The sequence below is a fragment of the Thalassophryne amazonica genome, chromosome 6 (genome assembly GCF_902500255.1).
Source record: "Thalassophryne amazonica chromosome 6, fThaAma1.1, whole genome shotgun sequence".
Classification (NCBI taxonomy): domain Eukaryota; kingdom Metazoa; phylum Chordata; class Actinopteri; order Batrachoidiformes; family Batrachoididae; genus Thalassophryne; species Thalassophryne amazonica.
In genome coordinates this window covers 60,779,847-60,801,084 of record NC_047108.1, presented here as the reverse complement: position 1 = coordinate 60,801,084, position 21,238 = coordinate 60,779,847, and the positions used below count along the sequence as shown (strand labels likewise).

Here is a 21,238-nt window from a genome sequence, read left to right as displayed (position 1 = left end):
AAATTGGAGCAACTTTAACTTTTGACCCCTGTACAAACTGAAACTGGTCTTTGTCACCATTTTTGCCATTTTTACCCTATAACTCTAGAACATTCAGTCATAGCCCAAACTATGCCTTTTTGGAATCATTATGATCAAATAATTCTGTATAGTTTTCAACATCATTGGAGCATTTTTAAATTTTGACCACTGTGTAATTCTTTATTGACCCCAGTAGCTCATTAGAGGTCAGCTCCAGGATGGCTCCATATCTGACAATAAACACGAGTTAATTTAGAATATGTGTGCCAAATTCCATGCTTTTATCACAAAATGAACAATTGTTTTCCTATGCTGCCCCACTAATTAGCTTAACCAATAAATTTCATCACTTTTTTTTTTAACCAGAATTGGAGCAAATTTAATAACTTTTGACCAGTATACAAACTGAAATTGTTTATTTTACTCCATAACTCCAAAACATTCACTCATAGATAATCCAAATTATACATTTTTTGAATCATTTTGATCAGACAAATAATGTGGTATATTTTTGAATATGATTGGAGCAATTGTTTTGTTTTTGTTTTTTTTTTTTACAACTTTCACTGACATATTGAAAATTCACAATGGCTCAATATCCAGTTTTATTTTAAATATATCTGGTGACATATGTGGCAAATTTGATGCCCTTATCACAAAATGCACTTATTTATTTATTTATTTAGCTGTGCCACCGCACTATGAATTCAATTTTTACTGGCAACTGCCAGTGCTACCTCTCAGTGTCCTTGGCAGTGAAACCCCGGGATGGCAGAAGTCCTGTGGTGTTAGCAAGATCTTTTGGTCTGTGACCTTGACCTCAAGGTCAACCACAGAAGTGATGACAGTATCCCTTTGGCCTATTACAGGCTGAGGGGTAACAAGGCCTTAAAGCAGCCATTTTACTTGTGGAGCTTTGAGGTTGTTGAAATCTTTCACCATTAAAGTTAATTGTGAAACAGTTTTGCACAATATGTTTAAAGGTGGAAAAGTGTTGAAAAGACACAGAGGTTAAGAAGGTTAACTTGGAAATGTATTGTCAGATAACGCACATTGGTACTGTCTGAAAGGACACATTTGTCAGTGAGAATATGATGCAGGTACTAAACAGTGATGATCAGACAGTATTTGATGCTATAAAAACTTGTGCCCAGATTGCTTATCCATTTACAAACTGATTCAAGCCTTGAAGACATCAACTGTGAAATCCATCTTTGGTTGGAATGGGTGGATTTTGAAAATTTAACATTTATGGAGCAACATGAAGCAAGACTTCTTTGTGAGTTAACCTTTATTATGAAAATACAGCATCTGTGTTTCTAACCAACAGTGACCGTCATTTCTCGAAACATAAAAATGGTGACTAGTTGAGTCCCTTTGTTTCAGTCCACTTCTTCAATGGTGGGGCCCTGAGATGCACCCCCTGTCTGGCTCCTGCCACTTCCTCCTGGGGCGGCACCCTGATACAGCTTGGTTACAACTGGCTTGCACACCTTCTCTAGTTCATTCTGATGATGCTCATATTCATCTTTCTCAGCCAGCTGGTTGTTCTCCAACCAGGAGATCGTCTGGTTGCACTTGTCAATCACCTTCTTTTTATCATCCTCGCTAATTTTTCCTTTCATATTCTCGTCCTCAACGCTGCTCTTCATGTGATAGGCGTACGATTCCAGTGAGTTCTTAGCTGCAATTTTCTCTCGCTGTGTGTCGTCCTCTGCTTTGTACTTTTCGGCATCATGCACCATCCGTTCAATCTCATCCTTGCTAAGGCGGCCCTTGTCATTGGTGATGGTGATTTTATTTTCTTTGCCGGTGCTTTTGTCTACAGCAGACACGTTCAGGATACCGTTGGCATCGATGTCAAATGTTACTTCCACCTGCGGTACACCTCGTGGAGCAGGAAGGATGCCAGTGAGGTCAAACTTGCCCAAGAGGTTATTGTCCTTAGTCATGGCTCTCTCACCTTCATACACCTGAATCAGTACACCTGGCTGGTTGTCAGAGTATGTGGAGAAGATCTGTGTCTGCTTGGTGGGGATGGTGGTGTTACGTTTGATTAGAGGCGTCATAACTCCACCAGCAGTCTCAATACCAAGAGACAGTGGAGCTACATCCAGCAACAGCAGATCTTGGACATTTTCTGAAGTGTCTCCCATGAGGATAGCAGCCTGGACTGCTGCACCATAGGCAACAGCTTCATCTGGGTTGATGCTCTTGTTCAGTTCCCTGCCATTGAAAAAATCCTGCAAGAGCTTCTGGATTTTGGGGATTCTTGTGGAGCCACCAACTAGAACAATATCATGGATTTTAGCCTTATCCAGCTTTGCATCTTGGAGAGCCTTCTCAACTGGCTCTAGTGTTCCTCTGAAGAGTTCGGAGTTGAGTTCTTCAAAACGTGCCCTTGTAATAGAGGTGTAGAAGTCAATTCCCTCAAAGAGAGAATCAATCTCAATGCTAGCCTGGGAGCTTGAGGACAGGGTTCTCTTTGCTCTTTCACAAGCTGTACGCAGCCTCCTTACCGCCCTCTTATTTTGACTGATGTCCTTCCTGTGTTTTCTTTTAAATTCCTCTACAAAGTGATGGACCATCCGGTTGTCAAAGTCCTCACCGCCAAGATGTGTGTCCCCTGCAGTGGCTTTCACCTCAAATATGCCATCCTCAATTGTAAGGATGGACACGTCAAAAGTGCCTCCACCAAGATCAAAGATAAGTACATTGCGCTCTCCTCTTTTTCCTTTGTCCAGGCCGTAAGCAATGGCTGCTGCTGTTGGCTCATTAATGATCCTCAGGACGTTCAGTCCAGAGATCACCCCAGCATCTTTGGTTGCCTGTCTCTGAGAGTCATTGAAGTAAGCTGGAACTGTGATGACTGCATTTGACACCCTTTGGCCCAGGTAAGCCTCTGCTATCTCCTTCATTTTAACCAGGACCATAGAGGAGATCTCCTCTGCATAGAAGGTTTTACTCTCTCCCTTATACTCCACCTGGACCTTGGGCTTTCCACTGTCACTGATCACCTTAAAAGGCCAGAGTTTCATGTCAGACTGCACAATAGGGTCACTGAACTTCCGCCCAATGAGCCGTTTGGCATCAAAGATTGTGTTGGAGGGGTTCATAGCTACTTGGTTCTTGGCAGCATCGCCAATGAGCCTCTCTGTGTCAGTAAAAGCCACATAGCTGGGAGTAGTCCTGTTGCCCTGGTCATTGGCAATGATCTCCACTTTGCCATGCTGGAAAACCCCAACACATGAATAGGTGGTACCCAGGTCAATGCCAATAGATATTCCCTTAGCTGAGGACATCTTACTCCAATAGTATTCCTAAGAGGAGAAAAAAGTTTGTTTTTAATGCAACATATGGAACTTAATGTTAAGTAAACAGCAAATGCCATTTAAATTTGCTGAAATATCACAAATAAAACATGATTCCATCTTTTTCTCTATTTTTTTTTAAAGGCTGTATGTTAGAAATATGGGCATAAAGGATTTGATGAGTGAATGCTCAAAGCTTAATAGTAATTGAGAGGATTGTTTCATTAGTTCAGATACAGCAAAAATCAAGGTGTAGAAACTTCAGTCAGTTACTCAAACCATTAAGTCTGTGTTAAACTTTGCAGGTTTGGGAGTTGTTTGTTTCTTGGAGTTGACAATATCAATGTTGACTGAACTTTGTACAAGAGTAATTTAACACTCTGAAGGTGTAATTTTAGCTCTTCATAAATTTGTTAAGAAATGAGAAGAGTTTTCAGTGATAGATGTATGAGGGATGACTGAAATGTTTTTGAGTCCGACCAAGAAGAAACCACAGCTGAACTGCTTTATTATACAACATAATCCCCATCTAAGTCCACACACTTTTTCCAGCACCACTGCAGTACCTTAATACCGTTCTCATAGGTCTTATCCTGGAGAACCACCCCCTACTTTTTCTGTGCCAGGCTCAAAACGTTTCAGTTTAGGCCTTGTACAATACAGCAGGAGCCTCATAACCAACTGAATGTGGGTTCAAACTAGAGGTATGTTGAACTGATGTTTTGGATACGTAGGTTACTTTGTTGTGCCCCTTTTGTCACTAGATCAGACATGCATGTATCTACATGTTGATTTGGCATAAGTTTTTACACCTGATGGCCTTCCTGATGCAACTCCACATTACATGGAGAATTGCCAGAGGTGGTCTTAAAAAGGAAACATTCTGGTTCAGACATTGGTAATTTAAAATAAAAAAAATCTTCCATTGCACATCTAAGTCATTGTGCACTTTGTATGTTTTCCTTGAGGGGAGTAGAGTATGTTTCAGTTTGAGATTATTATTTTTTCATGGCTACATCAACAAAACACTTCCAGAACAATGGACTGAGTTTGCTGTTTTAAGGCATAGAAACAGGAAACTGGTATTGATATCGGCAGATACTGAAGGTTCCAGGATCGGCATTGAATAAGACAGGAAAAATTTGGTATTGTGCCATCCCTACATTGAAAAAAAAAATATTTGAACCAACTTAAATTGTTTCAATTGGTAACATCTCCATGAATTAAGTTGTTTGACCTTAAGTTTGTACAAACCTAAGTTCAAACAACTTAATTCATTCAGATGTTACCAATTGAAACAACTTTTTAATTTGGTTCTTTTTCAGTGAGCCATTAAAGTACTTAGTGTTAACTATGTTACAGTTCGGGTTAGGGACAAATCAAAGTGTATTTTAAACTCTGTACTAAGTTGTTCATTCAAAAATGTAAAATGACTTGGAACCATGAGGATTGTGTGATTTTGAGAAAAGGTCTTTAACATTATGTGGCTAGAATTAAAACTGAGGATGTTACTGTCGAGTCCTAAAATAAATGCAGAACAACTCCCAGGTCACCAGAAGATGTTTACTTTAAATCAATCTCATATCACTGATAAGGATGCTCGGGATCAGTTAGGTTAAATTATTTTAAGAAGGCAGGAGTGAGTGAACTCATCACCAGAGTGCTGCCCACAGCCCACACAACATATAAAGTACACATTACTTTTACAAAGTCAGTTTCCACTACCTTCATAAAACAAAACATTGCAGTTGCTACTTACTTTCAGTGATAGGATCTCTGTTGCTCAAAGATGTTGAAGTATCTCAGTGGAGTCTCTTCGGTTGTGTGGTTCTTCTGAAACGTGTGCCTGGACTGAGTCTGACCTGTGGCTTATATAGTCAAAAGCAGGTTTCCAGAACACTCCCAGGCCCCTCAAACTCAGTGACTCAACTGTTAATATTAGCAGCTGTTTGTGCACCAGAGCTGGAGAATATTCCAGAGTGAGATAGCAGGTTGACTCTCTGCCAGCAGTGCTGAGAGCGAGGGAACACAGCACTGAGGCACATTCACAGAGCTACGTCAGCCACCAACAGCAGCTTCATCCACAACATAATCAGAAGTATGCATTAAAAAAAAATCAGTCACCCATTCTTTTTAAAACAAATAATTTTATTGCTGATTTAATGCATTTCCTTTACATACATAGAATTTTAATAACATGAAATATATTATTTTTTAAGTATGTGACCCCGTTGGATCAAATTAAGACATTAAAAATTATATAGCAAATAGAGCCTTATATTTTTTCCCAAAATATAGGTTACATATGAGACTTACAATTTCCTACAGAAGCAGTAAAATAAAGACATTACATTTAGCATGAACAGATGCAGTGTTACAGAAAAGGACGAGTGACTAAAAGATTCAATTCAGTGTGGATCTACTGTTAAATTATTTAAAACACACCTTCATACCCCAGCCTTAAAGGTTTTATCCAGTCAGAAGACTACATGTAGTCAGCTTTAGAGTAAGACAGATTAAAATTGCAAATGGAAAATTTGTATTAAATGTTTCATTATTGTAATTATGTTTTGTCACATTCTAGCATTTTCATAATTTCTAGGGATACATGCATATAACCTGTTATTAAAATGGGTCATATGACTTCTTTTTTTTTATTAAAACAAACTCATATACGGCTAATCAACAGGTGTCTTAAAAAAACATTAAAAGTTGTAGCCAAACGTGTCCAATAGACACCGAGCTGAGGTATCGTAAAATTATCCTGTAGCCTTGAAGTGCCTGTTTCTGTGCCTGTCACTTTCAATGGAACCCTCCCACCCAACGCAAAGTGGCGCACAGCGCAGCATTGGTATCACTGCTAGTTTCCACCCAACACAGAGACGGTGCATTGACAGTGTCCCTCACTAGACAGACCATGTTTAAAGTCCAGCTCTATTATAAATACCCTACACAGTAAATTTTGCAGAGAAAAATTTACAGATTCACAATGCATGTACACTTTGCTTGCCTGCACATATCGCCACTTTGTGGGGGGTTTGGAGCAACACTTGGTTTAGAGATGGAATTGGGGAGCATCCTAAATTCTGTAACTGATCTGGAATTTGTGCAATGTCTGACTGACTGGTGTGTCCGGGGCCTCTAGTCTTCACGTCCTGGTTGTCCTTTCAGGCCTTCTATTGTTATGAACGTCGGACTCCTACGTAAATATGGATGCTTAGCTGCATCCATATTTACTGTCACTGCATGTTTTGACAATTCTCCCTACTGTATATAAGTGCTTATGTACTACCATAGGGGGCGCACTACTTGTTTTTGCGTGAATGTTACGAGGTTGGCAGACTAATGCATTTCCGTCTCAACCACATTTGGTGTGAAAAAGAAAGCTAGCAATAACTTATCGAAACACACTTAGTTTATTTTTGCATTTAAGACAACCGATTTAAAGGTAGGGACAAATGCCTCTGTTGATATTACAGTCAGACTACAATGCACCCATGCCTAATGAACATAAGTCCAACCTCTTTGCACCCAGTGCCTTGCTGTCCACTGATTTGTCCCACGGCTTAAAAACCGATGTGCACTCAGACATCTGGCAACTATATTTGCGCTCTCTGTCCAACTCAGTTTTGCACCAGTCATCAATTTAGATGCCCTTCATCTTTACTCTAAACACGGTGTGCAAGAGTCACTGAGCACAGACGAGCTCAGTGGGTGTGTCACACAGGGCAAGATCTGTTTTCATTTTGCTTGGATTTAGTGACATGTTGACTGGATGTTACCTTTTAAGGAATGTGCAATGAGATTTAAATGGGATTAATAAGACAAAAACATTTCTAAAATGAAGTACATCATTACACAGGGTGTGTGCCTCAGCCTGAACTTCGGGGAATGCATGAACTACAGAAGACATAAACATACTCTGTGTGATCTCTTCCAGGGCCGTCATTTAGCACTGTGCATGAAGTAGATAAAGTGACAAAGCAATAGCTTGTCTATCAAGCAACAAACAGTAACCAAGAGAAACTAAACAATTCCATACGCATGAAAGCATGCAGGCAGGCTTCTTTTTTATGACAGGACAGGGGAAAATGTTAGCTGGTTATATCATGTTTCCTACATCATTCCTTATATTCAGTGTCTAGAGTGCTATTAATAAGTTACATTCAGCATAAGTAAAATATTTCTTCCATTTTGTACCAACTGATAAAATAGATATCTGTTTCTGGGGACATCTGTGTGTTGAGGAAGACTCCATCTCACACACTCAATACCTGCAAACAAAATATAGTTTTATTGAGAATATGTGGATATGACTAGTGAATTATTTAAATTATACAAGGAATACAGAAAATACACACGCGCACACACACACACACACACACACACTTATTCTTATTCATTCATTTTTTTATACCCGTTTACACCAATCAAGGGTCATGAGGATCTGGACCCTATCACAGCAGTCAGAGAGTGAGAGGCAGGGTACACCCTGGACAGGGCACCCGTCCATCACAAGGCCAGAAATAAACAGACGGACACATTCACACTCAATTTAAAGTTTCCAATGCACCTAATAAGATGCATGTCTTTGGAAGTGGGAGGAAGTCAGAATGCCTGGAGGGAACCAACATGTAAACTCCACACAAAAAGGACCAGGTGTGAAGTGATTTTATATACAACCCCTGGCAAAAATTATGTAATCACCGGCCTCGGAGGATGTTCATTCAGTTGTTTAATTTTGTAGAAAAAAGCAGATCACAGACATGACACAAAACTAAAGTAATTTCAAATGGCAACTTTCTGGCTTTAAGAAACACTATAAGAAATCAAGAAAAAAAGATTGTGGCAGTCAGTAACGGTTACTTTTTTAGACCAAGCAGAGGAAAAAAATATGGAATCACTCAATTCTGAGGAAAAAATTATGGAATCACCCTGTAAATTTTCATCCCCCAAATTAACACCTGCATCATATCATATCAGATCTGCTCATTGACATTGACCCTATGCCATGACATTGACCCTATGTGTCTTTTTGCAAGGAATGTTTTTGCAGTTTTTGCTCTATGGCAAGATGCATTATCATCTTGAAAAATAATTTCATCATCCCCAAACATCCTTTCAATTGTCCAAAATATCAACATAAACTTGTGCATTTATTGATGATGTAATGACAGCCATCTCCCCAGTGCCTTTACCTGACATGCAGCCCCATATCATCAATGACTGTGGAAATTTACAAGTTCTCTTCAGGCAGTCATCTTTATAAATCTCATTGGAAAGGCACCAAACAAAAGTTCCAGCATCATCACCTTGCCCAATGCAGATTCGAGATTCATCACTGAATATGACTTTCATCCAGTCATCCACAGACCACAATTGCTTTTCCTTAGCCCATTGTAACCTTGTTTTTTTCTGTTTAGGTGTTAATGATGCCTTTCGTTTAGCTTTTCTGTATGTAAATTGTTAAAGATTTTATATATATATATATATATTTTTATCACTGTTAAACATTTGTACCTTTGTCTTTGTTCTGTTATTGTGCTGTTATGCACCTGTCTTAAAAGTAACCCTGGGAATGTACTTGTTATTCAACTTTGTTTTAGCATGCTGGGGTCAGTCTGAACTGGGAGTAAAGAACTGGAGGTTGTTTTGACCGTTGTGAATTTATGGCCTTGTATATGTGATGCTTAGTATAAAGAACAGGACACTCCAGGCAGATGCAGAACAGATGATAAGTGCAACAGACGAACGGGATGTGCTGACCTCCATTGATAAGATTAAAGAAACTGTTTTTCCACGCAGATGCACTTATTGACGTATGTGTTTATGTTACGGGAAGAAACTTGTCTTGCGTTGTCCCCCCCACCCTTAGGACAAGTTTTATGATGTGGTTAGGGCTTCTCCAATAAAAGAGCAGGAGCGCAGGCCAGACTTTAGTGTAGCTTTGGTGTACAGCCTGACTGCACTCCTCGCGAGCTAAAATTGACATTCTGTCTCACTGGTGTTTCTTGACTCTGTTTGTCTTATCAAGGTTTTAAGAATATTTGGAGGCGAAAATACCCAACATAAATCCCATTTCCTTTAGGCGGTTTCTTACAGTTCGGTCACAGACGTTGACTCCAGTTTCCTCCCATTCGTTCCTCATTTGTTTTGTTGTACATTTTTCGATTTTTGAGACATATTGCTTTAAGTTTTCTGTCTTGACGCTTTGACGTCTTCCTTGGTCTACCACCGCTCACCCACACAACGCCACACACGCTGTCTGCCATCTGCCCTGGACAGTGTGAACTGGGATTCATCCGTGAAGAGAACACCTCTCCAACGTGCCAAACACCACCAGAATGTGAGCATTTGCCCACTCAAGTCGGTTACAACGACGAACTGGAGTCAGGTCGAGACCCCGATGAGGACGATGAGCAAGCAGATGAGCTTCCCTGAAACGGTTTCTGACAGTTTGTGCAGAAATTCTTTGGTTATGCAAACCGATTGTTTCAGCAGCTGTCCGAGTGGCTGGTCTCAGACGATCTTGGAGGTGAACATGCTGGATGTGGAGGTCCTGGGCTGGTGTGGTTACACGTGGTCTGCGGTTGTGAGGCTGGTTGGATGTACTGCCAAATTCTTTGGAGATGGCTTATGGTAGAGAAATGAACATTCAATACACGAGCAACAGCTCTGGTTGACATTCCTGCTGTCAGCATGCCAATTGCACGCTCAAATCTTGCGACATCTGTGGCATTGTGCTGTGTGATAAAACTGCACCTTTCAGAGTGGCCTTTTATTGTGGGCAGTCTAAGGCACACCTGTGCACTAATCATGGTGTCTAATCAGCATCTTGATATGGCACACTTGTGAGGTGGGATGGATTATCTCAGCAAAGGAGAAGTGCTCACTATCACAGATTTAGACTGGTTTGTGAACAATATTTGAGGGAAATGGTGATATTGTGTATGTGGAAAAGGTTTTAGATCTTTGAGTTCATCTCATACAAAATGGGAGCAAAACCAAATGTGTTGCGTTTATATTTTTGTTGAGTGTATATGTATATATATATATATATATATATATATATATATATATATATATATAGTACTTACCTAACCAGACAATCGGTCACTAGCCAATAGCAGTCTGCCTTCTGTTTGTTCTTCTCTACAAGAGTAAGGAGAGAAGTCAGACTACCAGAGCAAGAATTTTAGCTGAGGAAGCTTCTGCGATTTGAAGCGAAATGTCCTCGCGTCAAGCAACCCAGTCCAGTCGAAGAATCAAGCTTCTCTACTATTCTCTGCCTGATGTTTCTCCAAGTTTTGAGCATGTGCACAACTTTCCGGAGGATGCACCAGACATCAGCTGGCAAGGAACACATTTAATGACTGCGAAAAGGATTTGTATCAGACAAACCAGACATGAATGCGTGAGTTATTTATTTCTTATGGAAATGGGCTTTCCAAGAACATATGACCATGACCATGTTGGCCGTGCTCATGCATTGACCCACCCACTCTTCAGGCAGAATTTTGTACGGAATGCCCTGGGCACTCCAACGTGTGGATGCGGCCTATCTATCTATAGATATACAACCCCTGGCAAAAATTATGGAATCACTGGCCTCGGAGGATGTTCATTCAGTTGTTTAATTTTGTAGAAAAAAAGCAGATCACAGACATGACACAAAACTAAAGTCATTTCAAATGGCAACTTTCTGGCTTTAAGAAACACTATAAGAAATCAGGAAAAAAAAAATTGTGGCAGTCAGTAACGGTTACTTTTTTAGACCAAGCAGAGGGAAAAAAATATGGAATCACTCAATTCTGAGGAAAAAATTATGGAATCATGAAAAACAAAAGAACGCTCCAACACATCACTAGTATTTTGTTGCACCACCTCTGGCATGGACTTAATGAGTGACAAACAGTACTCTTCATCAATCTGGCTCCAACTTTCTCTGATTGCTGTTGCCAGATCAGCTTTGCAGGTTGGAGCCTTGTCATGGGCCATTTTCTTCAACTTCCACCAAAGATTTTCAATTGGTTTAAGATCCGGACTATTTGCAGGCCATGACATTGACCCTATGTGTCTTTTTGCAAGGAATGTTTTCACAGTTTTTGCTCTATGGCAAGATGCATTATCATCTTGAAAAATGATTTCATCATCCCCAAACATCCTTTCAATTGATGGGATAAGAAAAGTGTACAAAATATCAACGTAAACTTGTGCATTTATTGATGATGTAATGACAGGCATCTCCCCAGTGCCTTTACCTGACATGCAGCCCCATATCATCAATGACTGTGGAAATTTACATGTTCTCTTCAGGCAGTCATCTTTATAAATCTCATTGGAACGGCACCAAACAAAAGTTCCAGCATCATCACCTTGCCCAATGCAGATTCGAGATTCATCACTGAATATGACTTTCATCCAGTCATCCACAGTCCACTATTGCTTTTCCTTAGCCCATTGGAACCTTGTTTTTTTCTGTTTAAGTGTTAATGATGGCTTTCGTTTAACTTTTCTGTATGTAAATCCCATTTCCTTTAGGTGGTTTCTTACAGTTCGGTCACAAACGTTGACTCCAGTTTCCTCCCATTCATTCCTCATTTGTTTTGTTGTGCATTTTCGATTTTTGAGACATATTGCTTTGTTTTTTGTCTTGACGCTTTGATGTCTTCCTTGGTCTACCAGTATGTTTGCCTTTAACAACCTTCCCATGTTGTCTGTATTTGGTCCAGAGTTTAGACACAGCTGACTGTGAACAACCAACATCTTGTGCAACATTGCGTGATGATTTACCCTCTTTTAAGAGTTTGATAATCCTCTCCTTTGTTTCAATTGACATCTCTCGTGTTGGAGCCATGATTCATGTCAGTCCACTTGGTGCAACAGCTCTCCAAGGTGTGATCATTCCTTTTTAGATGCAGACTAACAAGCAGATCTGATTTGATACAGGTGTTAGTTTTGGGGATGAAAATTTACAGGGCGATTCCATCATTTATTCCTCAGAATTGAGTGAGTCCATATTTTTTTTCCCTCTGCTTGGTCTAAAAAAGTAACCGTTACTGACTGCCACAATTATTTTTCCTGATTTCTTATAGTGTTTCTTTAAGCCAGAAAGTTGCCATTTGAAATGACTTTAGTTTTGTGTCATGTCTGTGATCTGCTTTTTTTCTACAAAATTAAACAACTGAATGAACATCCTCCGAGGCTGGTGATTCCATAATTTTTGCCAGGGGTTGTACACACACACACACACACACACACACACACACACACACACACACACACACACACACACACACACACACACACACACACACACACACACACACACACACACACACACACACACACACACACACACACACACACACACACACACACACACACACACAGAAATACACATTGGAGGAAACAGCTATAGCCTACCTGTAATAGTTAGGCTTAAAGGGGCCATTTTTGTTGAGGCCCATGTATTTGGCCTGCTCATCAGACAATTCTGTCAGGTGGGCGTCAAAGTTTGGTAGATGCAAACTGGCCACATACTCATCTGGAGGAAAGACACATCATCATCATTTGTTCATCACAATAAAGAGCAACACATAAGCAAGTATTTTAAACTGACTACAATACATAACCTAGATTCATGCTTTTTTTCCCTAGGCTTTGGAAATGACTAGGCATGTACCCTAAGAAATGCAGTGAGTGAACAGATAAAGGAAGACATCATCCCCTCCAGATTAACACTCAAAAACCAATAAATGCTGAAAAAAAAACAATAAATGCTATCATCTTGTAACTCACCAAATTAAAAGCGCATATAATGAGGACTAGGGTTGGGTATCGAATACCGGTTCCTTTTAAGTATCGCTAAGAAATTATTCGATCCACCGACATCAATAGCCTTTTTGCTTAACGATTCCCTTATCGGCCCTTCAGTTCGGGACACCGGAGTGGCTGTTGTTTTTGAGGGTGTTTATCGTTTATAATTTTTCTAAGTTGACTGCAGGCTGCAGCGGGTCTGCTTGAAGCAACGAAACAGCGCTTCGACCCGCTGTTCGCTGGTTCTCTGCTCCACTGGTTTTCAGAAGCGGCAGGTCCACAATTTCTTCATTAACTCCTCTCAAAGCCATTTAAAGATGTCAATCGTGAGTCACCTTTGTGTGGATTAAAGTCACAAACTGGGACTCTTGTCTTATTGTGGGCAAAAAAAATGAGAATAATCAAAATCATCCAACGTTCCACACTGGAGTTTTACACGATGGTTCTCTGGCTTGAGCACCAGTGGTGCATAAACTGAAGTTGTCCATCAGTCAAAGGAAATAATTATAACAATAATAACAATAATAATAATAATAACAACGACAATTATATCCTCTCTTTTGTCAGACGACATGCGCAGCTCCTAAGAGCCACACAGATTTTGGTTGGAATTAATAACATCAGAGCGAATCGCCGTTTTAAACCAAATGACACCTCGTTCCAAATGTTATAATACAGACAACGAACTACATCCATCCATCCATCTATCCATTTTCTTCCGCTTTATCCGGAGTCGGGTCGCAGGGGCAGCAGCTCAAGCAAAGCTGCCCAGACCTCCCGATCCACACACACCTCCCCCAGCTCCTACGGGGGAACCCCAAAGCGTTCCCAAGCCAGCCGAGAGATGTAGTCCCTCCAGCGTGTCCTGGGTCTTCCCCGGGGCCTCCTCCCAATGGGACGTGCCCGGAACACCTCTCCAGTGAGGTGTCCAGGGGGCATCCGGAAAAGATGCCCGAGCCACCTCAACTGACTCCTTTTGACATGGAGGAGCAGCGGCTCGACTCTGAGCTCCTCCCGAGTGACTGAGCTCCTCACCCTATCTCTAAGGGAGCGCCCAGCCACCCTGCGGAGGAAACTCATCTCGGCCGCTTGTACTCTCGTTCTTTCGGTCATGAGCCAAATCTCATGACCATAGGTGAGGATCGGAACGTAGATCGATTGGTAAATCGAGAGCTTTGCCCCCCTACTCAGCACTCTCTTCACCACGACGGTCCGATACAGCGACCGCATCACTGCAGATGCTGCACCGATCCGTCTATCAATCTCACACTCCATCCGTCCCTCACTCGTGCACAAGACCCCGAGATACTTAAACTCCTCCACTTGAGGCAAGGACACTCCACAGACCTGAAGAGGGCAAAGTACCTTTTTCCAGTCAAGAACCATGGCCTCGGATTTGGAGGTGCTGATTTTCATCCCAGACGCTTCACACTCGGCTGCAAACCGCCCCAGTGCACGGTGAAGGTCCTGATTTGACGAAGCCAACAGAACCACATCGTCCGCAAACAGCAGAGACGAGATTCTGTGGTTCCCAAACCAGACCCCCTCTACACCCTGGCTGCACCTAGAAATTCTGTCCATAAAAATAATGAACAGAACCGGTGACAAAGGGCAGCCCTGGTGGAGGCCAACGTGCACTGGAAACAGGTTTGACTTACTACCGGCAATGCGAACCAAGCTCCTGCTGCAGTCTACAGGGCCCGGATAGCCCTTAGCAAAGGACCCCGGACCCCATACTCCCGGAGGACTCCCCACAGGGTGCCCCGAGGGACACGGTCGAACGCCTTCTCCAGATCCACAAAACACATGTGGACTGGTTGGGCGAACTCCCATGAACCCTCGAGCACCCGATGGAGCGTGTAGAGCTGGTCCAGTGTCGCGACCAGGACGAAACCACACTGCTCCTCCTGAATCCGAGGTTCGACCATCGGTCGAATTCTCCTCTCCAGTACTCTGGAATAGACCTTACTGGGGAGGCTGAGGACTGAGGACTGGATGAGTCCGCCTCTGAGTCCCCAATCTCTGCTTCCTCTTCGGAAGACGTGACGATGGGATTGAGGAGATCCTCGAAGTACTCCTTCCACCGCCCGACAACATCCCCAGTCAGGGTCAACAGCTCCCCACCCGCATCGTAAACAGTGCTGGTGGAGAGCTGCTTCTGCCTCCTGAGGCGTCGGACGGTTTGCCAGAATCTCATCGAGGCCGACCGATAGTCCTCCTCCATAGCCTCCCCGAACTCTTCCCAGACCCGAGTTTTTGCCTCTGTGACCGCACGGGCTGCGGCACGCTTGGCCTGCCAGTACCTGTCAGCTGTCTCTGGGGTCCCACCTACCAACAAAGATAAGTAGGACTCCTTCTTCAGCTTGACGGCATCCCTTACTTTCGGTGTCCACCACCGGGTTCGGGGATTGCCGCCGTGACAGGCACCAGAGACCTTGCGACCACAGCTACGAGCGGCCGCATTGACAATGGAGGTGGAGAACATGGTCCACTCGGACTCCATGTCTCCAACCTCCCCCGGGATCTGGGAGAAGCTCTCCCGGAGGTGGGAGTTGAAGACCTCGCTGACAGAGAGTTCCACCAGTCGTTCCCAGCAGACCGTCACGATACGTTTGGGCCTGCCCGCCACCCAATCCTCTCTGCATCCAACCCCCATGGCCCCCTCTGCAGGTGGTGAACCCACAGGTGACAACGAACTACAACCTTCCCCGCAAAATGAGGATGATGATTACATCCCAACATGCAGTGCAAGCGGCTGCAAGACCTCAGCTCAGAGTCTACAGAGTTAAATCTGTGTCATTAATATCTGAAAGGAAATGCTTTCGACAAAAACTACAGATTTTGTTTATTTCCATTTATGTCCAGAGATCAAGGATCTAGTGACCAATTTCATATTTATTCACATTAAGACTCAATAAAATGTTGTTGACATAGAAAACCTGTAAAGTCTTTCTTTTAGTACACAGAAAATTCATAAGATAAGGGAATAGATAAAAAATCGGATCTATAAGTGGAATCAACAAGTGCATCGATATTGATAAAATCTTATCAATACCCATCCCTAATGAGGACAAACCCTTTCACTCACATATACACATACACATATACACATATACATATACATATATATACACATATACATATATATACACATATACATATACACATATACATATACATACACATATACATATACATATACATACACATATACATATATATACACATATACATACCGTATTTTCCGGACTATAAGTCGCACTTTTTTACATGTTTTGGCCGGGGGTGCGACCTATACTCCGGTGCGACTTATAAATGAAAAATATACCGGTAGGATCTCAATTAATTTACTGTAACAAAACAATTTTACGTGACAGAGTCGATCTATGTTTTAAAATGGCCACCAGAAAAGGAAATGCAATGCATCATGGACACTGTAGTATGGCGGCCGTCCTATAAGTCACGCTGGTCGCGATAACCAATCAGAGAACAGAACGTTGGACGCGTATTCCTCACCTCACCCACAGCGTGTGAAGCTGACGAATACGGTGCTTGCTGTTATTCCGGCATGGCGAACAAAACAGCTTCAACCCTTGGATATCAGTGTGAGCAGAGTGTTTAAGTTGACGCTGAGAGCTGCGTGGGAGCACCGGGTGAGCGACGGCGGAGGATTAGTGTGTGCACTTGGAAGGAGCTGGCGTCGAAGATTGTGAATAGCGTTTGAAGCAGACGAACATGGTGTTTATTCCGGGACGGCTAACAAAACAGCTTCAACACTTGGATATCAGTGTGAGCAGAGTCCTCTGACCACTGTAACACAGGCTTGTGTAGTGGGTTAGAGGACTTGAGCACAGTTTTATATGTGGGCATCAAGTGGACAGTGGCATGATCTGAATTTGCCAGGGGTGGGAGTGCTTTAGCTCTAAATGCACTCTTGATGTTGCCAAAACATTTATCCAGGATGTTAACCTTTCGTGTTTTACATTTAATATACTGGTGGAAGCCAGGGAGCGCTCGCTCAAGGCAACAATGGTTTAAGTCCCCCAGTACGAAGACAGCAGCCCCTGGAGTGCGTTGCAGCTGACTGTGCACACATTCTGCCAAGCGACTAGCAGCTTTATTTGCGTTACCGTTCGGTGAAACATACGCTGCAATAACTATGACATTTCCAATTTCATGGGGTAAACAGAATGGTCGCATTGACACGCACAGTAACTCCAAGTCTGGGTCACACATTTGCACTCTAGTTGAGTACTGTTTACACCACGTCTCCTTAACATAGATGACAGGGTTCTATCTGCATGCACACACGAGAACCCCTCAAAGTAAATTAAACTGTCCGGTATATCTTCCCGAAGCCACGACTCAGTTAAAACCATAACGCAGGACTCCCTGTATGCGTGACTATAGCGACAGTTGAGGCGAAGTTCATCCATTTTACTGGGCAGAGATCGAACATTACTCAGAATCATGGACGGGAGCGGCGGTTTATTACCCCTTTTCCGAAGCCGTTGCCGGACACCTCCACGTTTGCCCCGTGTCCTCCGTGTTCTCGTACCGATGATCGGGTACTCACTCCTCACCTACTTCGGTAACCCGCTCGGGAACACGTCGCCACTGGATTGTAGCGACAACAAAAACTCAAAATTAAGCCCACTGCGTGCTGTTGATAAGGATCCACCTTGAAGGTTGTTGCAAACTGATTCACTTACTGCCCAAAACAGCAGCAGCAGCACGACAGGGACATGCCACATAGTGCCAGGTGTATTATTATTAGCCTAGCCGCTAAACAAGTCCAAGAGTTCCTGGATCTTCACCAATCTGTGATCTACACCGATCCGTTCAAAGTTGGTTGTGCAGAATATACTGACCGTTGTCCGTATCACCTTTCGCCACATCCACACAGAGCAGTACAAAGTATTTAAGAGTTAAAAGACACAAACACGGGAGCCCGAGTCGCCACAGTGCAGCGCCCCGGAAGTGTAAGTAATGGGCCCCTTTGGTATAATACCTGGAAATAATGACTTTTATTGCCAGTTTGATTCAGACAAGTCAGGGGATGGATACATGAACATTTCCAAGTCACTGAATATGTCTTGAACTTTATTTACATCAGTTATGAAGAAATACAAACAGTATGGCACTCTATGGTCAATCGGTGTGGAGTAGACAGTTCTGAAAACTAAGTGACTGTGCAATAAGGAGAAGAGTGAGGAAAGCCACCAAGACACCCAAACAACCCAGAAGAAGTTATAGGCTTCTGTGGCTGTGATTGGAGAAACTGTGCGCAGTGCAAGTTTTGGATTTTATATCCCCAGTTATACAGCTGCATGATGAAGTGCAGCAGATGAGGATTTTCTTAAAAAGAAGACCTGAAAGTTCACCTACAATTTGCCAGAGAGTACATCTGAGATGCAAGCCTAGATCTGATGTTTTAGTGAAAGAAGACCCTCCACTATCCCACTTCATCATGAAGCTGTATAACTGGAGACACAAAACGCAGAATTTGCACTGTGAATTTGCACTGCAGAATTTCCATCTCCTGACTTGTCTGAAGAAAACTGGCAATTACTAAACTGATTATTTACAGGTATTATACCAAAGGGGCTGACTACTTATGCAACTAATCATCTTGGCTTTTATATTTTTAATGAATTTATATCAAGTTGTAGAGATTTGTTTTCAGTTTGAGTCGAAGGAAGATAATTTTAGAATTTTTTATATTAAGAAGCCTCATTTACTTTTTGTATTTGAAACACCATTAACAAATTAAAATGCATGAAATACCAAGGGGCTGAAAACTTTTGCAAGCCACTGTATACTGTAAGTTTAGTTTCAGAGAAATAAACCATTACCTTCTGACTGTTTAATGGCAGTTATGCTCTAAAACTTAACACAATCATACCACAACACACACCAACAGCAATATTTTTTTTAATTTAGTCATAAAACAAAAAGAAAGCAAGGAAAATAGTCAACCGAGCTAAGTGAATGGGGTCTGTGAGAGAGAGAGCGTTTCTGCTAATTTATTAAAAAAGAAAAATTTATTTTCTAATTGTACAACATTGATGTTCTAAAACTCAATCAACAATAATAATAATAAAAAAATCCACAGAACTCAATGGAAGGATTTTGTAGGTGGACCAGACACTTCTGTCTGTCTCTGTCTCTCTGAAGCAAGGCTACCCAATGTGGAGCCAGTTGGCCACATTTGGTCCACACTTACTTTTTTCCATGGCAATTGGCAAATTGTTTGCAAATTAATAGATTATTTTTGTGGAAATTAAACAATAGTATATTTATTACTTTTGAAATGTTATTTTAGATTTAGAATGTTAATTCTCAAAATGCAATGCATTGAATTGTAATGTAATTGTATATATACAATTAACATAACATTTATTTTGGCCCATCTTCCTCCATCCAGATTAATTTATGGCTCTTCAAAGCAAAGAATTTGGGCACCTCTGCTCTCAACATATGTGTGGTTTTGATGTTACATGTAGCTTGAAATGAGCTTGTGTGAGCTGTTTTTTCTTCTTCTTTTTTATTTCCAAAGCCTCGGTCTAGTGGCCACCAAGGCCACCATTCTTTGTACATCATAACTCAGGCCAAAATATTAATTACTGTGTTAACGTTGTGCTTTATCTTACCCATTTTCTTAGGCAGGAGATAAACATCCTGTTTGTAACGCCCATCTGGAGCATTAAATAACTCTATCAGGGCCAAAGCCTAAAGATAAGACAGATCACAAAATGAGTGCAAGCCAAAGTCAACAATGTGAACAATGTCAGTGTTACAGTGAGGCAAGATGATGGTAAAAAAAAAGGAACTAGTCTCTGAAAAGTCACTCTGGAGGATAAGCAGTGAGACATCAATATTCAGCTTGTTCATGCTGAGGATGGGTTCCACCTTCCAGATGTTTAGCACAATATGTGCGTAACTCTAAGTCTTGCTTAGTCATGTTCATGTCTCAAAGATGTGTGACACCACGTTGTTGGTCATCCTACGACCAACAACACGCCATGACATTTTTGAAATGTTTGAAAACTGTCCACCATATTGATGTTTTGTGTCATGGCATTAACGTTGTATTAGTGCATTTTGGCAGTTTTGTGACAGCATCTTGCTGAATCATGAATGTTCTTGGCAGTATATGAGGGAAGAAAAGTGGTCATGGATCAGCAACAGCCTGTCACAAACACAACTCAAAGCCCAGCATAAACCACTCAGACACCACCAACATGTGATCAGTTAACAGCAGATATTCTTCCTCTTCAGTTGCAGTCTCCAGCAACATGTTGCTTACAATCATTGTCCATATTCACTGTGCTGGTAACATTGTAGACCATGAAATGCCAAAATGAATGAGTGAAACAACCCATCCTAGCTAGCTCATGCAGACAGTAAATCAAAAACAATAAATGCTATCATCTTGTATAACTTAACAAATAAAAAGAGCACATAACAATAGGGCTGCAACAAACGATTATTTGGGTAATCGATTAATCTGATGGGGTTTCGACACGATTAATCGATTAATCGGATTAGCGGGGAATTTTTTTAAAATGTGCCAGGGAAACAATTTTTCTCTCCTTCCATCACTTTATTTAACAACAGAACATTATTTGAAAACTTAAAATACTTGAAAAATCAACAAATTGTCAAATGTCCCTTGGCTGTTGAAATATAAAATAATAAAGAATAAAACAGTTTATAATAAAGAACAAAAATAATTATTTCAAATGGCACTGCTTTATCAAAGGGCTGAGTTGCCATAAAACAACACTGAAACATATAAATGTTATAAATTATATGGTGAAAAAAGAGGTATTTTTATTGCTGCAAATGAGCAATTAGCATAACCAGTTAACCATAAAACCTAAATCAAAAACTGTTGCCAGACTATATGTGCAACATTCTCTGTATAACTTGTAAACTATGTGGTCATTTCACAATGACACACGTGACTCATCCCACATATATGTATTTCTCTCTCTCTCTCTCTCTCTCTCTGTCTCCCTCTGTCTCTCTCTCTCCCTCTCTCTGTCTCCCTCTGTCTCTCTCTCTCCCTCTCTCTGTCTCCC

The 21,238-nt window shown here is 41.6% G+C and overlaps 2 protein-coding genes across 3 annotated transcripts in view; both read right to left on the bottom strand.

Annotated features, from left to right (window-relative positions):
- Window positions 1–1,273: 1,273 nt before the first annotated feature.
- On the bottom strand, window positions 1,274–5,351 carry LOC117512259 (heat shock 70 kDa protein). Its single transcript, XM_034172264.1, has 2 exons — window positions 5,092–5,351; window positions 1,274–3,341 (listed from the first exon to the last, which is right to left on the bottom strand). The coding sequence occupies exon 2, from the start codon at window positions 3,321–3,323 to the stop codon at window positions 1,404–1,406; it is 1,920 nt and encodes a 639-aa protein (XP_034028155.1). The 5' UTR covers window positions 3,324–3,341; window positions 5,092–5,351; the 3' UTR covers window positions 1,274–1,403.
- A 197-nt stretch (window positions 5,352–5,548) lies between these two features.
- The window catches only part of ahcyl1 (adenosylhomocysteinase-like 1), a 136,572-nt gene continuing 120,882 nt past the window's right edge, over window positions 5,549–21,238 (bottom strand). Inside the window, exons 15-17 of one of the 2 annotated variants that reach the window (XM_034172265.1) lie at window positions 19,805–19,883; window positions 12,759–12,879; window positions 5,549–7,606 (exon numbers count right to left, since the gene is read on the bottom strand). In XM_034172265.1, the coding sequence (XP_034028156.1) occupies window positions 7,600–7,606; window positions 12,759–12,879; window positions 19,805–19,883 (207 nt within the window). In that variant the 3' untranslated portion in view covers window positions 5,549–7,599. Of the gene's footprint in view, window positions 7,607–12,754; window positions 12,880–19,804; window positions 19,884–21,238 lie in introns of those variants that run through there. The other variant, XM_034172267.1, reaches the window with a different exon arrangement.

Excerpts from the sequence above, each read along its gene's own strand:
- LOC117512259 (XM_034172264.1), bottom strand. The coding sequence starts at position 3,323 with ATGTCCTCAGCTAAGGGAATATCTATTGGCATTGACCTGGGTACCACC.